Genomic DNA, 13,988 nt, shown 5'->3' with positions numbered 1-13,988 from the left:
TTGTTTGGGGGTGATAAATGAAAGTTTATAAGTGTGTTCATTCACATACAGCTGTCAAGTTGGCGTGGGAACATTGTCTAAGTTCCCCTAAAGACTGTGCTGGTCAAGAGAGCTGAAGAAACCTTCTGTGCCCCTCCCTAGTTCCTTCCCCGCCCAGTTTCTTTTGGCGACCCTGCGCGTTCTATTTTATGACATCAAACCACAATGCACTGCACTGTTTGCAGTTTACCTAAAGTCTCCATGGCAATATGGACTGGTTCGGCCCTTATTTAAATCAGACGTCATTTTGGGCCAATCTTAGCGCGCTAAAGTGACATAATGGAATTTTTAGGGAGAGAAAGCAACAGAGGGTTGGGTGTGCGCATAGCAGTTGTGCCATCTGTGAAAAGCGTTAGTACGGGCGAGAAGAACAGGAAAAGCCAAGCCACGACTATTGTTTTAGCCTCAGGGATACAGGTAAAGGGAAATAGTCGATTAATTTAATCCGAGTTTGAAGATAGGAACAATACAGGAAATGTAACCTGAACTGTGTGTTTTATTGCCGGAGTTTAACGGTTGAATTTTCTTAGTTTATGCGTAAACTTCAACATACCCTCGTGTGAGGGGTTAGAATGGAAACAACCCTCTACCCTTGTAATGTGTTGAATACTCGAGGGATTTCAAGCCTCTATTCCTACACCAGCATGATGAAGAAAGACATGAGTCTAAACCTGGATGACCAAAGCTCCAATCTGAAACCAAATCTCCGGGACGCAGAGGGAATTCTGAACTCCCCGGACTTGGGACTCTTGAAATTGGCGACTCCGGACCTAGAACGATTGATTATCCAATCGAATGGAATGGTTACCACGATCCCAACCTCTCAGTTCCTCTACCCAAAGTCAGCCAGCGACGAACAGGAATTTGCGGAAGGCTTCGTGAAGGCCCTTGAGGATCTTCACAAGCAGAACCAGCTGAGCGAGGGGACGTGCGTACCGCCGGACAGACTGGACCTTATCGGCTCCAACGCAGCCCCGGTCGGCTTGCCGTCAGATCTGCCAGTGTACACGACGTTGAACGGCTATGGAAATAGCCCACTGGGCACCACAGTGAATTATTCCACGGATACAATTCCATTCCCACCGCCACCTTCTCATCTGATGAGCGCGCATCAACAGGCGGCTGCGGCGGCGCTGTCACGACTCCAGGCGTTGAAGGAGGAACCGCAGACAGTCCCCGACATGCAGTGCTTTGGAGACAGCCCGCCTTTGTCTCCTATTGACATGGACAACCAGGAGCGCATCAAAGCAGAGAGGAAAAAGCTGCGCAACAGAATAGCGGCGTCCAAGTGCCGCAAAAGAAAGCTGGAGAGAATATCCCGTCTTGAAGACAAGGTCAAAAACCTTAAGACTCAGAACACTGAACTGGCCTCCACAGCCAGAGTGCTTAGACAGCAAGTGGCCCAGTTGAAACAAAAGGTTATGAACCATGTCAGTAATGGATGTCAACTTCTCCCAAACCAAGTGCAAGCTTACTAGAGGATAGTGTAGGCCTATGAGGCACCCACCACCATGGGGTTTGTTATCCTCTGGGGATATGGACTAACTGAAACTCAGTAGGCTATTTGCCTTTTCTAATAGAATACAAATTAATTGCTAAAAATCAATTAGAACTGGAACACTATGGGTCTCTCTTAAAAAATGTGGCTATAATTTTGTAGCAAACAGACTAATTTTGCTGCCCTCTTAGGAGGAACATGCACTATCAGCTCTCCAATGGACAATAATACATAGCCAACAAGGATAGCATTATCTGCATGTAAACTGGACAATCTCAATGAGTGCAACTAAACACCAGGATGTCATTGAGTACATGTCATCCACTGTGTAATATATAATGCCTTACTTGTTTACAAGCACTTATTTACCAATGATAAATGTACATTTTATTTACCAAAACATGTCTTATTTTGCATAGTGTCTTTATATTTTCTGCAAATATGAATTGTGCATGTCTTGTAAGCTCTTGTGTTGGCCACAGTAATGTAATGTTGCGCAACTCTGTGTATCTGTCACCATCCATGAATGTAGCCGTCATTGTTGGCCCTATGTAGCCATTTTGAATGGGATTTTACCTCTCAAAGCTGTTTATTAAATTCTATGAATTATTTAATCTGTTGTCAAGTGTTATTGTGGACCGACTGTACTTTATTGTCCTATTACACATTGTGCCAGCTATTTATTATAGCCTCTACCAGAGATGGATTATTGTAGAATAGGTGCATATTATTGTTTTTTCTCAATCCTGTTGTATTACAGGCTTTGTTACATTAGAATAAAAAGTAAAATAATGCTTGAACTGAACTGCATCCCTCAATGTATTTGATGAGGTGGGTAGCAGTGGGAGTGCTACACTATTATGCCACCTATTGGCTTGATGAAGGTAATATCATTGTCAGTTTGGACCGAGAGGCTACTTTACACCTAACACAAAAATGTGCCTCAAAGACAGATTTGAATAAATGTTGACTAGGTTTCCACGCATACTGCTTTTATGTTTTGTTTATTAATTCCTTGTTTTAGCAAACCTGGAGTTACAGTATTACAGAACAATTCACACGACTAAAACCCAAGAAGAAAACCCCACATTATTTACAGGGGGGAGAGAGGACAGAGGGGAGGAGAGCTAAGAGAGAGCTAGCTGAATTGAACAGATACCTAAGTCAGAGGCAAGTTTACAGCTGTAGCAAAAACACAATCAACAAAAAACAAAAGTTAACCAACGCAGTCAAAATAATAGGACTTGATAAGTACTGATCCTACTTCGAACACTTTTCCCTTTTTGAAAACTGCCACAGTGTAGGCATACATGCCAAATGCTTCTCTATCATTACTACAATATGGCAGGCCTTTTATTCAGCTCTAATAATGTGTCTAACAAGTCTTGTTCTAGCGGGTGTCGTTTTTGGAAAGAAGACTAAGCAAAGCTGTTTAAAGGGTCCTCGCTATGTGGGATCCTTAGGACATCCCTACCCCCCATTGAAGTTTACATTTAAAATGGTTAAGTTTATGGTTAGGTAAGTGTTATGGTTAAAAGGTTAGGGTACGGGTTAAGTTTAGTCTAGGGACGTCCTAAGGATTCCGGATAGCACGAACCCTGCCTAAATCCTTCACGCAAACAGTATTTGTTAAAGACATGCCCTTTAGCAGGTTTGTTGGCTGTTAATATTTTCCATCCAGGAGAGACCAGAAATGGACAAAGTATTGCTCTGAGAGGAATACAGTATTTATTCTGGTATTATTACACCCACCCTAACGGCTTCAGAGTTGGTTTAAAAACATGGAAAATGGACGTAAAAGTAATTCCCATTGAAACAGCTCGTACATGATCATGAGAACATACAGTGGAATGGGAAGTGTCTTCAGCAGGAGTATGTCAACACAAGTTCATTTCAAAGGACATCCTGGTTTTGAACTAATCTCTCTATACAATAATGATACGTTTTTTTTCAACTGTGATAGTGCCCGCAAACAACAATCTATGAAGAACCTAATTCATAAATAAATAAATAAATAATAAATACTGTTTGTAAATATAGATGGTCGTGACAATTGACAAAATGTCTTCATGTGCCTGAGTGCATTTAGTTTGGCTCTAGCTAGGTGTTTTCCTCATGTATATGCCAACAAGCAATTCTCTCTACACTGAAACAGAGCAAAATCACATAAACATGACGTTGAACATGCTTCAACAAAATCATAATTTCCTCCTCACAAAATAAAAAACAAACCATACTGACTGTCAGACATCGGAAAGTGATTGGAACGTGATGTAAAAATTGATCAGTGTTGTAGCATATGGGTGCAGTAATCCAGTGTCGTTCTGACTGTGTGTGTGTTGTACACATGAATAAGAGGTAATTGTGCTGTAGAGTAGCAGTGTTATACACTGACAAGAAATTAGAAGCTTCATTTTCAACTGTTCTTCACACATGCTACATTCTTAAAGCAAAACAAACCAGTTTGATTCAGAGGGGCGTGGCCCACAACAGCTTTTACAGAATATCCATGTAAAACATTTTTTATAACAACAACAACATGCACCTCTCACAAAGCACAGATATGTCTACAGAAATGTTGTAATTGTATACTATTTCTTTATATATTTTTGAATTTTAAAATGCATATTCATTATACTCTGAACATTTATAGATACAATTCTTCTCTTATACTTAAAGACACCTTTCTCCATCAATCAATATTTTCTATCAAGGTTTAAAAAATTAAAAAATTAAAAATAAATAAATAAATAAATAAATATATATATATTTAAACAAAAAAACTGGGACAGGGACCAGTACATAACACATCATCACGTTGTCTTTTTCTTAAATTCAGCAATGATCAAATATTAGAAAATGACCATGATTGATAACCAATATGCATGGGATTTTGGTCGGATATGTTTAAAAACACAATCTCATCCAATTTTTGTTATCACAAATTTGGAGCATATCCTCACTCACGCCAATGGATTTGGTTGCTTAATATGTTCGGTCACCAGCCAATCGGGGACATATAAAAAAAAACAGCAAAGCTATCGACAGTAAACAGATAATCAGCAATGTGGCCCTTCGAAAAAAGACATGAAATCCTTTCAGGTTCGAGGCCGCAGTAAGGGGAGTCAGAGGAATGTGAACTTTGAACTTACAGTAGAACACCTATGGACTGAAATACGGAATAATGGAGTTTTCAGCTCTTCCATCTAAACACAAACCCATCACAGACCTCTACCACCAGCTGAGGAGGCTGTAGGAATGGGGTGTGTGAGAGGTCAGGTGTGTGTGTGTGTGTGTGGTGCGTGTTTAGCAAGCACAGTCCTGGTGGGGGCGTTCGGGCTGCTCGGTGAGCTGGGGCCCCTGTTTGGCCCCTGTGATGGCGGGGTCGGCGTTGTCCAGGCTCTCCGACATCTTCTCACAGATGATGTCCACCAGCCGCTCAAACGTCTGCTTCACATTGATGTTGTCCTTGGCACTGCACTCAAAGTACTCAAAGCCTGCAGAGGAGAGGAAAGCCAGAGATGTCTGATGAATTAAGAGTCATTTGAATCTAACAAGTGATGTTTACTTGTTGTAATCATCAACACTTTACATTAATGTGTCCATATGTCATGAAGTTGCCCCAGAACTACTGGAATGTCATTACTATACTGTACACAGTAACTGCAGATTTAGCCTTGAAAACCCAACCCTAGGCAACAGTGACTAGGGTCTGGTTTCAATTATGGACTCTTTATGGCATAGACCTACATCACTACTTTATCCTCTTAAATAAAATACAAAATAGTAGCTAGCAAGATGGAGATCACAGAGGTTATTTTTAATGAGTGCATTTCACAAGTGGCTAGTTTACATCAACTACCTTCACTAAAACCACTGCAACGGTTTTGCCTGCAATCTTTGGTTTGGCATGTCTGCCTTGTGATTTGTTGGTTGACCTGTCTGTCTGAAGAGGACCCGCACCCAAAAATGTTTTGTGCCAAAATAAAAAATGTTGGGTGCCAAACAAGAGTCTAGTCACTGTTGCCTACGGCCGGGTTTTCGAGACTACTGCAGGTTAGGAACATAAAACTTGTTTTCTAGTGAAAGGAAACTGGTAACTTGTTATTATTATATTACTGGGTAATTAAGTACAGTGTTCCAACTCACCCAGTTGGTCAGAGAGCTGCCTGCCGCGGTCTGCTGCCACCACCCTCTCATCCTCCATGTCACACTTGTTTCCCACCAGCAGGACCTGGGCGTTGTCCCATGAGTACGTCTTAATCTGGGTGGACCTGAACACACATATACAAAATTGAGTTGTATTAAGGATCCTATCATAACTTTCCAGATACACATTTTTTTTAGTTCCATGCATGGACCCTCATCCAACAGGCAAAGCTGCTTGATTGGTGCTGTCATTTTTCACCCAGTCATCAAATTATGTAACTTTTGCAGAACATAAATACAATACAAGGCCAAATGTACAGTCGTTGTACACACACACACTATTGCCCAGTGGTGCCGTACCAGTCCTGCACAGCATTGAAAGAGTCCTCGTTGGTGATGTCATACATGAGCAGGAAGCCCATGGCTCCTCTGTAGTAGGCTGTGGTGATAGTCCTGTAGCGTTCCTGGCCGGCAGTGTCCTGGGAGAAGCACACATTATATCACACAATCAATCATTGTATCATGCACACACGTATACTCTGACACAAAAATAGCCCTGCAGCAGAAGGGCCCTCCAATGTACTACCACATAAAACAATGCACTAAGTTTAACCTCACATCCATCTTTAAACATTGCAGCTGGATATAACAATGAAGTTGTGGATTAAAAAAAGAAAAAAGACAGATACTAACTTCAATATTCCATGTGATGTCTGAAGTGTAGTTACAGTATCAATTTATAGCCAGCACATGCAGCAGTGCAGTATATCAGTGTAAGATTATGTTTTAAACAAGCAGTGAGTTGGCAGTGCGATAGAACATAACAGTAACATAACACATAGAGAAATGCAATAGCTCTCGAAGCCATTTTCTGATGTGTTTAAGCAAGTTTTATGGGCGTCACCAGGCCATAATGACGCTGCACGTAGGAGAGACAGCAACGGCAGGCGCTTTGGAAAATGAATTGAGGTCAATTTAGGAAAACAAGACACATTTATCAGCATACATGTTTGTTTTTTGGCTTCAGCGATCTTATAACACTGAGACATGGTCATGTTCACAGGATCATATGAATATAAACCCACATTGACAGCATATAATCTTGATTTATTCCATACATGTCAAGCAACATAAATCAAAATAATATCTTGGGAGAGTGGATTTGCTCGCTTTACTAAAATGCGCCTCGGATCTGGCAACTGAGAAAACCGTTCAAATTTCTATAAAAACATGTGGTCAAAAGTTGAGAATGACACAAATATTAATTTTCACAAAGTCTGCTGCATCAGTTTTTATGATGGCAATTTGCATATACTCCAGAATGTTATGAAGAGTGATCCGATTAATTGCAATGTCCCTCTTTGCCATGAAAATGAACTTAATCCCAAAAAAACTTTTCCACTGCATTTCAGCCCTGCCACAAAAGGACCAGCTGACATCATGTCAGTGATTCTCTCATTAACACAGGTGAGAGTGTTGATGAGGACAAGGCTGGAGATCACTCTGTCATGCTGATTGAGTTAGAATAACAGACTGGAAGCTTTAAAAGGAGGGTGGTGCTTGAAATCATTGTTCTTCCTCTGTTAACCATGGTTACCTGCAAGGAAACACGTGCCGACATCATTGCTTTGCACAAAAAGGCCTTCACAGGCAAGGATATTGCTGCTAGTAAGATTGCACCTAAATCAACCATTTATCGGATCATCAAGTACTTCAAGGAGAGAGGTTCAATTGTTGTGAAGAAGGCTTCAGGGAGCACAAGAAAATCCAGAGCTTGCTCAGGAATGGCAGCAGGCAGGTGTGAGTGCATCTGCACGCACAGTGAGGTGAATACTTTTGGAGGATGGCCTGGTATCAAGAAGGGCAGTGAGGAAGCCACTTCTCTCCAGGAAAAACATCAGGGACAGACTGATATTGTGCAACAGGTACAGGGATTGGACTGCTGAGGACTGGGGTAAAGTCATTTTCTCTGATGAAATCCCTTTACGATTGTTTGGGGCATCCGGAAAAAAGCTTGTCCGGAGAAGACAAGGTGAGCGCTACCATCAGTCCTGTGTCATGCCAACAGTAAAGCATCCTGAGACCATTCATGTGTGGGGTTGCTTCTCAGCCAAGGGAGTGGACTCACTCACAACTTTGCCTAAGAACACAGCCATGAATAAATAATGGTACCAACACATCCTCAGAGAGCAACTTCTCCCAACCATCCAAGAACAGTTTGGTGTCGAACAATGCCTTTTCCAGCATGATGGAGCACCTTGCCATAAGGCAAAAGTGATAACTAAGTGGCTTGGGGAACAAAACAACATTTTGGGTCCATGGCCAGGAAACTCCCCAGACCTTAATCCCATTGAGAACTTGTGCTCAATCCTCAAGAGGCAGGTGGACAAACAAAAACCCACAAATTCTAACAAACTCCAAGCATTGATTATGCAAGAATGGGCTGCCATCAGTCAGGTTGTGGCCCAGAAGTTAATTGACAGCATGCCAGGGCGGATTGCAGAGGTCTTGAAAAAGAAGGGTCAACACTGCAAATAGACTCTTTGCATAAACGTAATGTAATTGTCAATAAAAGCCTTTGACACTTGGAATGGAATGCTTGTAATTATACTTCAGTATACCATAGTAACATCTGACAAAAATATCTAAAAACACTGAACGACTGTAGGTCTAGGTGAGCATGTGTCATCAAATCCTCAAACTGCATTTTTCAAGAAACAGTAATCATAATCCTTATAATGAGAATATCTCTTGTGTATAAAGGTAGCACCCTAGATCAGAGCTGTGTGCGCTGTTCCAAAGCGAGGTCTACTCTGATAAAGGGGGTGGATGCAGATGCCTCACCATGACGCACGTAGTGTCACAACCAATCTTCTTCAGAACTAAACATATTCCTCACAGGAGCCACAGACAGACAGAGCGAGAGAGAGAGGGAGAGAGACTGGAGACACAAACCTCCTGCAAGTGTACCGATACTGCTCCTCTCTGCCCCCTCCGCTGTCATAGGCCTCAAATGGAGATGAGTGCAGGAAAGTATAGAGGTCTGACTGGCCAAAATCCTAAACAAACTCACCCCCTAAAAAAGCGTAACTTTCAAGTCTAGCCTATTGTCATGGGATATTTCCCATACAGTCGTCTCGTCTCCCCCCCCGACTGTATAGCGTATTGATATCAAACTTGGAGAACTAGCCTACTTGCCTAGACCTTTGTGCTCATTCATATTTCATAAGGTAAAATAGTTGTCACCAACCCTGGTCCTGGAATGCTACAAGTTACGTAGGTTTTTGTTCCAGTCCAGCTCTAATACACCCGATTTAACTGATCATGCTCTTGTCAAGAGCCTGCACACCTTGTACAGTAGCACTCCAGGACCAGGGTTGGGGATTAGATACCACTGCGGTTGAATCTGTCAATGTCTGTTCTTCACCCAAACTAGCCGACTACATATCCATTAGATGAGGTAAATGTGTAATTTGTATGACAGTAATTTGTATGCACGCATGACGGTAAGTCGCTTTGGATAAAAGCGTCTGCTAAATGGCATATTATTATTATTATTATAATTTGGTGGAGCAATCCCTTTAAAGCAAGAATACCCCTAATAACATACATGAGCTCATTTGTGTTCAACAGAGGGATGATTGAATCAGTTAAGGTCAGTGTCTTACCCAGATCTGCAGCTTGATCCTCTTGTCGTTTCTGTAGATGGTCTTCACCTTGAAGTCGATGCCCACCGTGCTGACGAAGGCCGGTGTGAATGAGTCGTCTGCGTAGCGAAACAGGAAGGAGGTCTTACCCACACTGCTGTTGCCAATGATCAGGATCTTGAACATGTAGTCAAAGTTCTGGTCTGAGGTCTCCTTCTGTCCATAGGTGGCTGTTGCGGAGGCCATCTTTGGAGGGAGAGAATGACGACAAATTGAATTAATGCCTTTGTTGCCCATTTAAAATAGAAACATTTCTTCAGTCAAAATGGCAGATTTATCCATTTGCGTTGTCAACAATCAGAGGATCGTTTTTTAGAGAAATCCATGAGCACCTCTTTGGTAAATATCTGAGGAAATGGGCAGGTAAGTAGAACTACCAAATGATGATCACTCATCCCACCCATATCCAACATCTACTGTCTCTATGAAAAATAGCTACATCAAAATATGCCAGCATGTTTTGACATCAAACTAATAACTATGGAGTAATTTTTCTAAACGCTTCCAACAGCAGTGGTCAATAGAATGAGTAATATAATCTAACACCTCCCTGGGAAAGGGACAGACAACAATCAATAAAAAATGTGTGTCAGATCATACTGATTGATGTTGACTATGTTCAATGAGCCATAAAGCCTTTTAGTGAATGATTGACATGAGATTACAGTCACACCCTTCAAATGTATTTAATCAACTAAAGATAAGGATGTTTTAAAATAGCCTACAGCAATATATTTTTGTGGAAGGCTATGGAATGGTACAACATATTGAATTAAAACCAAAATAAAAGTTGAATTTGGAAATAGGCGTATGCTTTGATTCTATGGCCAATTACAGTATTAAGGACCCATATCCACATCAGTGTGATTTCGATGGCTTGAATGTCATTGCATATCCTTGCTTTTCAAGAATCTAAAATGCAACTAGATTTCATTGAGTAATACCATAATAATAATTTTGACATTGAAAATGTGGACTCCTCCCAGATCTGATAATACAGGCATCTTTGATTGTTACTAACGGAGGTGAGGTCAGGCCGAGCCTACTTTCAAAGAAATCTATCCACTAAAGCACAGGATCAAAACTGATTGACCCTCATAACATTTCCATAACACTTATCTTGAGAGGTGAGAGTCTTGTAAACATCATATGTGTCCTGTGGCGCTGTATAGTCAGTCCCTGCACATTCTAGTGCGCTTATAACGTTTAAACAGAAAGAAACGATGCTGTAATAATCTTTATATCTTTCATAGTAAAGCAATGTAATGAAAACAGCATTTTGTTATAAATAAACGTAGATAGATAGTCATTGCTCCGACATTTCAGACAGTAAAATCGCCTATGCGCACCCAGACCAAGATAAAGGAGGCGGAAACTGCGGGGCTTAGGCAAAGCGTCCGCTAAACTGGCTAACCAGCTATGGCTGGGTCAGTGGGTGTCTTGAGAATATATTTTAGCGCATGTCGTATAATTGAATGGACAGGGACATGCATTTACATCAGGCGGTTTGACTTGACATTTGCTATGGTCAATGTATGTAGATAATTGTACTTACATGGGTAAGCGGTCTTGGTCACCGGGAGATCAATTAGGCTAAGACCAACCCATTGGGTCGCCACTGTTTAGCTAGCTAGCTATCTGGCTAGTAAAGACGCCTATCTAGCTAGCCAGCCAGTTGCTACTGCTATCCTCAAGCTTGTTAGATGGGGCTCGAATGGCTCGCGCACCATTCAATGGGAAGAAAAAACATACTTCTAAATATGTTTATTTCCCGAATAACAGCTGCTGCTGGTCATTCAATAGGATTGCTGTTGTAATGGCAGAAAAACTAGGCTACATTCTGTTAAACAGCCGCATTGACAGCATTTTCACCCAATGAAAATACACGGCTCCCTGCAATTAGGCTTAGCTAGCATACTAGGCTATTGATGCTAGCGAAGCATCCTAGCCTCGCTATATGTCAAATGAAGGTTATTCTTCCTTATTTTGCGACTAAATTTGTCCTCTCCATTCTTTGATTTACATCTGCCAACATAATCGAACACTTTCTAGTGCTATTATAATTTGTTTAAATGCCTCGCAAGATAATACAGCTTGCGGCTTACCGTGAAATGTCTGTTTTTATCTGCAGCTCCGTCGCAGCAGTACCCAGTGTTGCACCTGCAGAAGCTCGGGCGTCACTTGATTGACTGTCACCGAGGGGGCGGGCTCAGAGTAGAGCTAGAGGATTACTGGCAGTCTTAAATACCAATCGAGACTGTTTACGCTCGCTGAGCGTTCTAGGGCCCACCCACCAACACCTCTCTGAAAGGTAATCCATTATTGAGGGGACTAGTTATGGATAAAGGTAAAAATCGATTGTCAAATAATTATTTCCTGATTCATAAAAAATATGTTGCCACCTATCCCTTCAAATCAAATCAAATGTTATTTGCCACATGCGCCGAATACAACGGGTGTAGACCTTACAGTGAAATGCTTACTTACAAGCCCTTGACCAACAATGCAGTTTTAAGAACAAAAAAAGTGTTAAGTAAAAAATAGATAAGTAAAAAATAAAAATAGTAAATAATTAAAGAGCAGCAGTAAAATAAAATAACAGTAGGGAGGCTATATACAGGGGGTACCGGTACAGAGTCAATGTGCGGGGGCACCGGTTAGTCGAGGTAATTGAGGTAATATGTACATGTGGGTAGAGTTAAAGTGACTATGCATAGATAATAAACAGAGTTGCAGCAGCGTAAAAGAGGGGGTGGTGGGGGGGGCAATACAAATAGTCCGGTTAGACATGATTAGCTGTTCAGGAGTCTTATGGCTTGGTGGTAGAAGTTGTTAAGAAGCCTTTTGGACCTAGACTTGGCACTCCGGTACCGCTTGCCGTGCAGTAGCAGAGAAAACAGTATATGACTAGGGTGACCATTTTTAGGGCCTTCCTCTGACAACACCTGGTATAGAGGTCCTGGATGGCAGGAAGCTTGGCCCCAGTGATGTACTGGGCCGTATGCACTACCCTCTGTAGTGCCTTGCGGTCGGAGGCCGAGCAGTTGCCATACCAGGCGGTGATGCAACCAGTCAGGATGCTCTCGATGGTGCAACTGTATAACTTTTTGAGGATCTGAGGACCCATGCCAAATATTTTCAGTCTCCTGAGGGGAAATAGGCTTTGTCATGCCCTCTTCACGACTGTCTTGGTGTGTTTGGACCATGAGTTTGTTAGTGATGTGGACACCAAGGAACTTGAAGCTCTCAACCTGTTCCACTACAGCCCCGTCGATGAGAATGTGGGCGTGCTCAGTCTTTTTTTCCTGTAGTCCACAATCATCTCCTTTGTCTTGATCACATTGAGGGAGAGGTTGTTATCCTGGCACCACACGGCCAGGTCTCTGACCTCCTCCCTATAGGCTGTCTCATCGTTGTCGGTGATCAGGCCTACCACTGTTGTGTCGTCGACAAACTTGATGATGTTGGAGTCGTGCCTGGCCATGCAGTCATGGGTGAACAGGGAGTACAGGGGGGGACTGAGCATGCACCGCTGAGGGGCTCCCGTGTTGAGGATCAATGTGGCAGATGTGTTGTTACTTACCCTTACCACCTGGGGACGGCCCGTCAGGAAGTCCAGGATCCAGTTGCAGAGGGAGGTGTTTAGTCCCAGGGTCCTTAGCTTAGTGATGAACTTTTAGCTAAGGACCCTGGGACTAAACACCTCCCTCTGCATCTGGATCCTGGTATGACTGTATTTTGAATAAGTATGTTTTGATTTAGAATTATTGTCCTATAGAAATACGTTCAGATAAACATATGTCATCTGAATTGTGTTGAAAAAAAAACATGCATATCATTGCAGCATTCCATGGTCAACGTTATTCCCAATAAGCATCCATGATGTCAAAAAGCATGAAGACTTCTTTATTGGCAAGGTGGACAGGCGTACAGTTACAGTAAGAGCATTGGAACCCATAGTAAACAGTTGTGTTTGGATAGTCGAGACTGCAGACTGAATAGTTCTGGTCAGGAGAAAAACATAGGAACAACGTGCCTGAAACTCAGAGGAATCTCCTACTCTACTGATGTTATCGAGAAAATGTACAGTTATGAATATAACTACTGTTCCCTGAAGGAAGGAACAAGGTATAACATACTATGTGGGGTCAACGACCAATCCTATTCACCTGAAGCAAACTGAAATCAAGCCCAACGGGCCAATGAATGCAGAGCCCGCCCTCGGAAGCTCGCATACATTTCCTAAATTCAGTACTGCTCATCAGCGAGCCCAAACCCCCTGATGGCATGGGGTTAAAATATGTCATACCTCGTTCCCTCCTTCAGGGAACAGTAGTTATATTCATAACTGTAAGTTCCCTTTCAGTCAGTCACTCGGTATAACATACTATGGGGACATACAATCATGCCCCAAGCCGGCTCAGAGGGTACCGAACGGTAGCCCAAGCACACAGGTTCCACCGGCTCCAAAATGGGTTTACAGAAGTCACCTTTTTCCCTGATACTTACCCGAGAAGCCTGAACTGTCAGAGCCCCATATAGGGACCTAGAACCTGCTGCAACTTGGCTATGCGCACTGACAAGCTGCCACTGCA

The 13,988-nt window shown here is 42.3% G+C and overlaps 2 protein-coding genes across 2 annotated transcripts; one reads left to right on the top strand and one right to left on the bottom strand.

Moving 5' to 3' along the window:
- The first annotated feature begins 313 nt into the window (after positions 1 to 313).
- On the top strand, positions 314 to 2,151 carry LOC121581463 (transcription factor jun-D). Its single transcript, XM_041896958.2, has one exon. The coding sequence runs from the start codon at positions 612 to 614 to the stop codon at positions 1,515 to 1,517; it is 906 nt and encodes a 301-aa protein (XP_041752892.1). The 5' UTR covers positions 314 to 611; the 3' UTR covers positions 1,518 to 2,151.
- A 374-nt stretch (positions 2,152 to 2,525) lies between these two features.
- Positions 2,526 to 11,594, bottom strand: LOC121580769 (ras-related protein Rab-3A). The gene is made up of 5 exons (XM_041895794.2): positions 11,499 to 11,594; positions 9,355 to 9,579; positions 6,047 to 6,165; positions 5,687 to 5,811; positions 2,526 to 5,034 (listed from the first exon to the last, which is right to left on the bottom strand). The coding sequence occupies exons 2-5, from the start codon at positions 9,577 to 9,579 to the stop codon at positions 4,844 to 4,846; spliced, it is 660 nt and encodes a 219-aa protein (XP_041751728.1). The 5' UTR covers positions 11,499 to 11,594; the 3' UTR covers positions 2,526 to 4,843.
- Between the last annotated feature and the right edge of the window lie 2,394 nt (positions 11,595 to 13,988).

Source organism: Coregonus clupeaformis, chromosome 14, assembly GCF_020615455.1.
Source record: "Coregonus clupeaformis isolate EN_2021a chromosome 14, ASM2061545v1, whole genome shotgun sequence".
In the NCBI taxonomy this organism is placed as follows: Eukaryota; Metazoa; Chordata; class Actinopteri; order Salmoniformes; family Salmonidae; genus Coregonus; species Coregonus clupeaformis.
The sequence above is the reverse complement of the archived record's forward strand: the minus strand, read 5'-3'. Positions and strand labels throughout refer to the sequence as shown.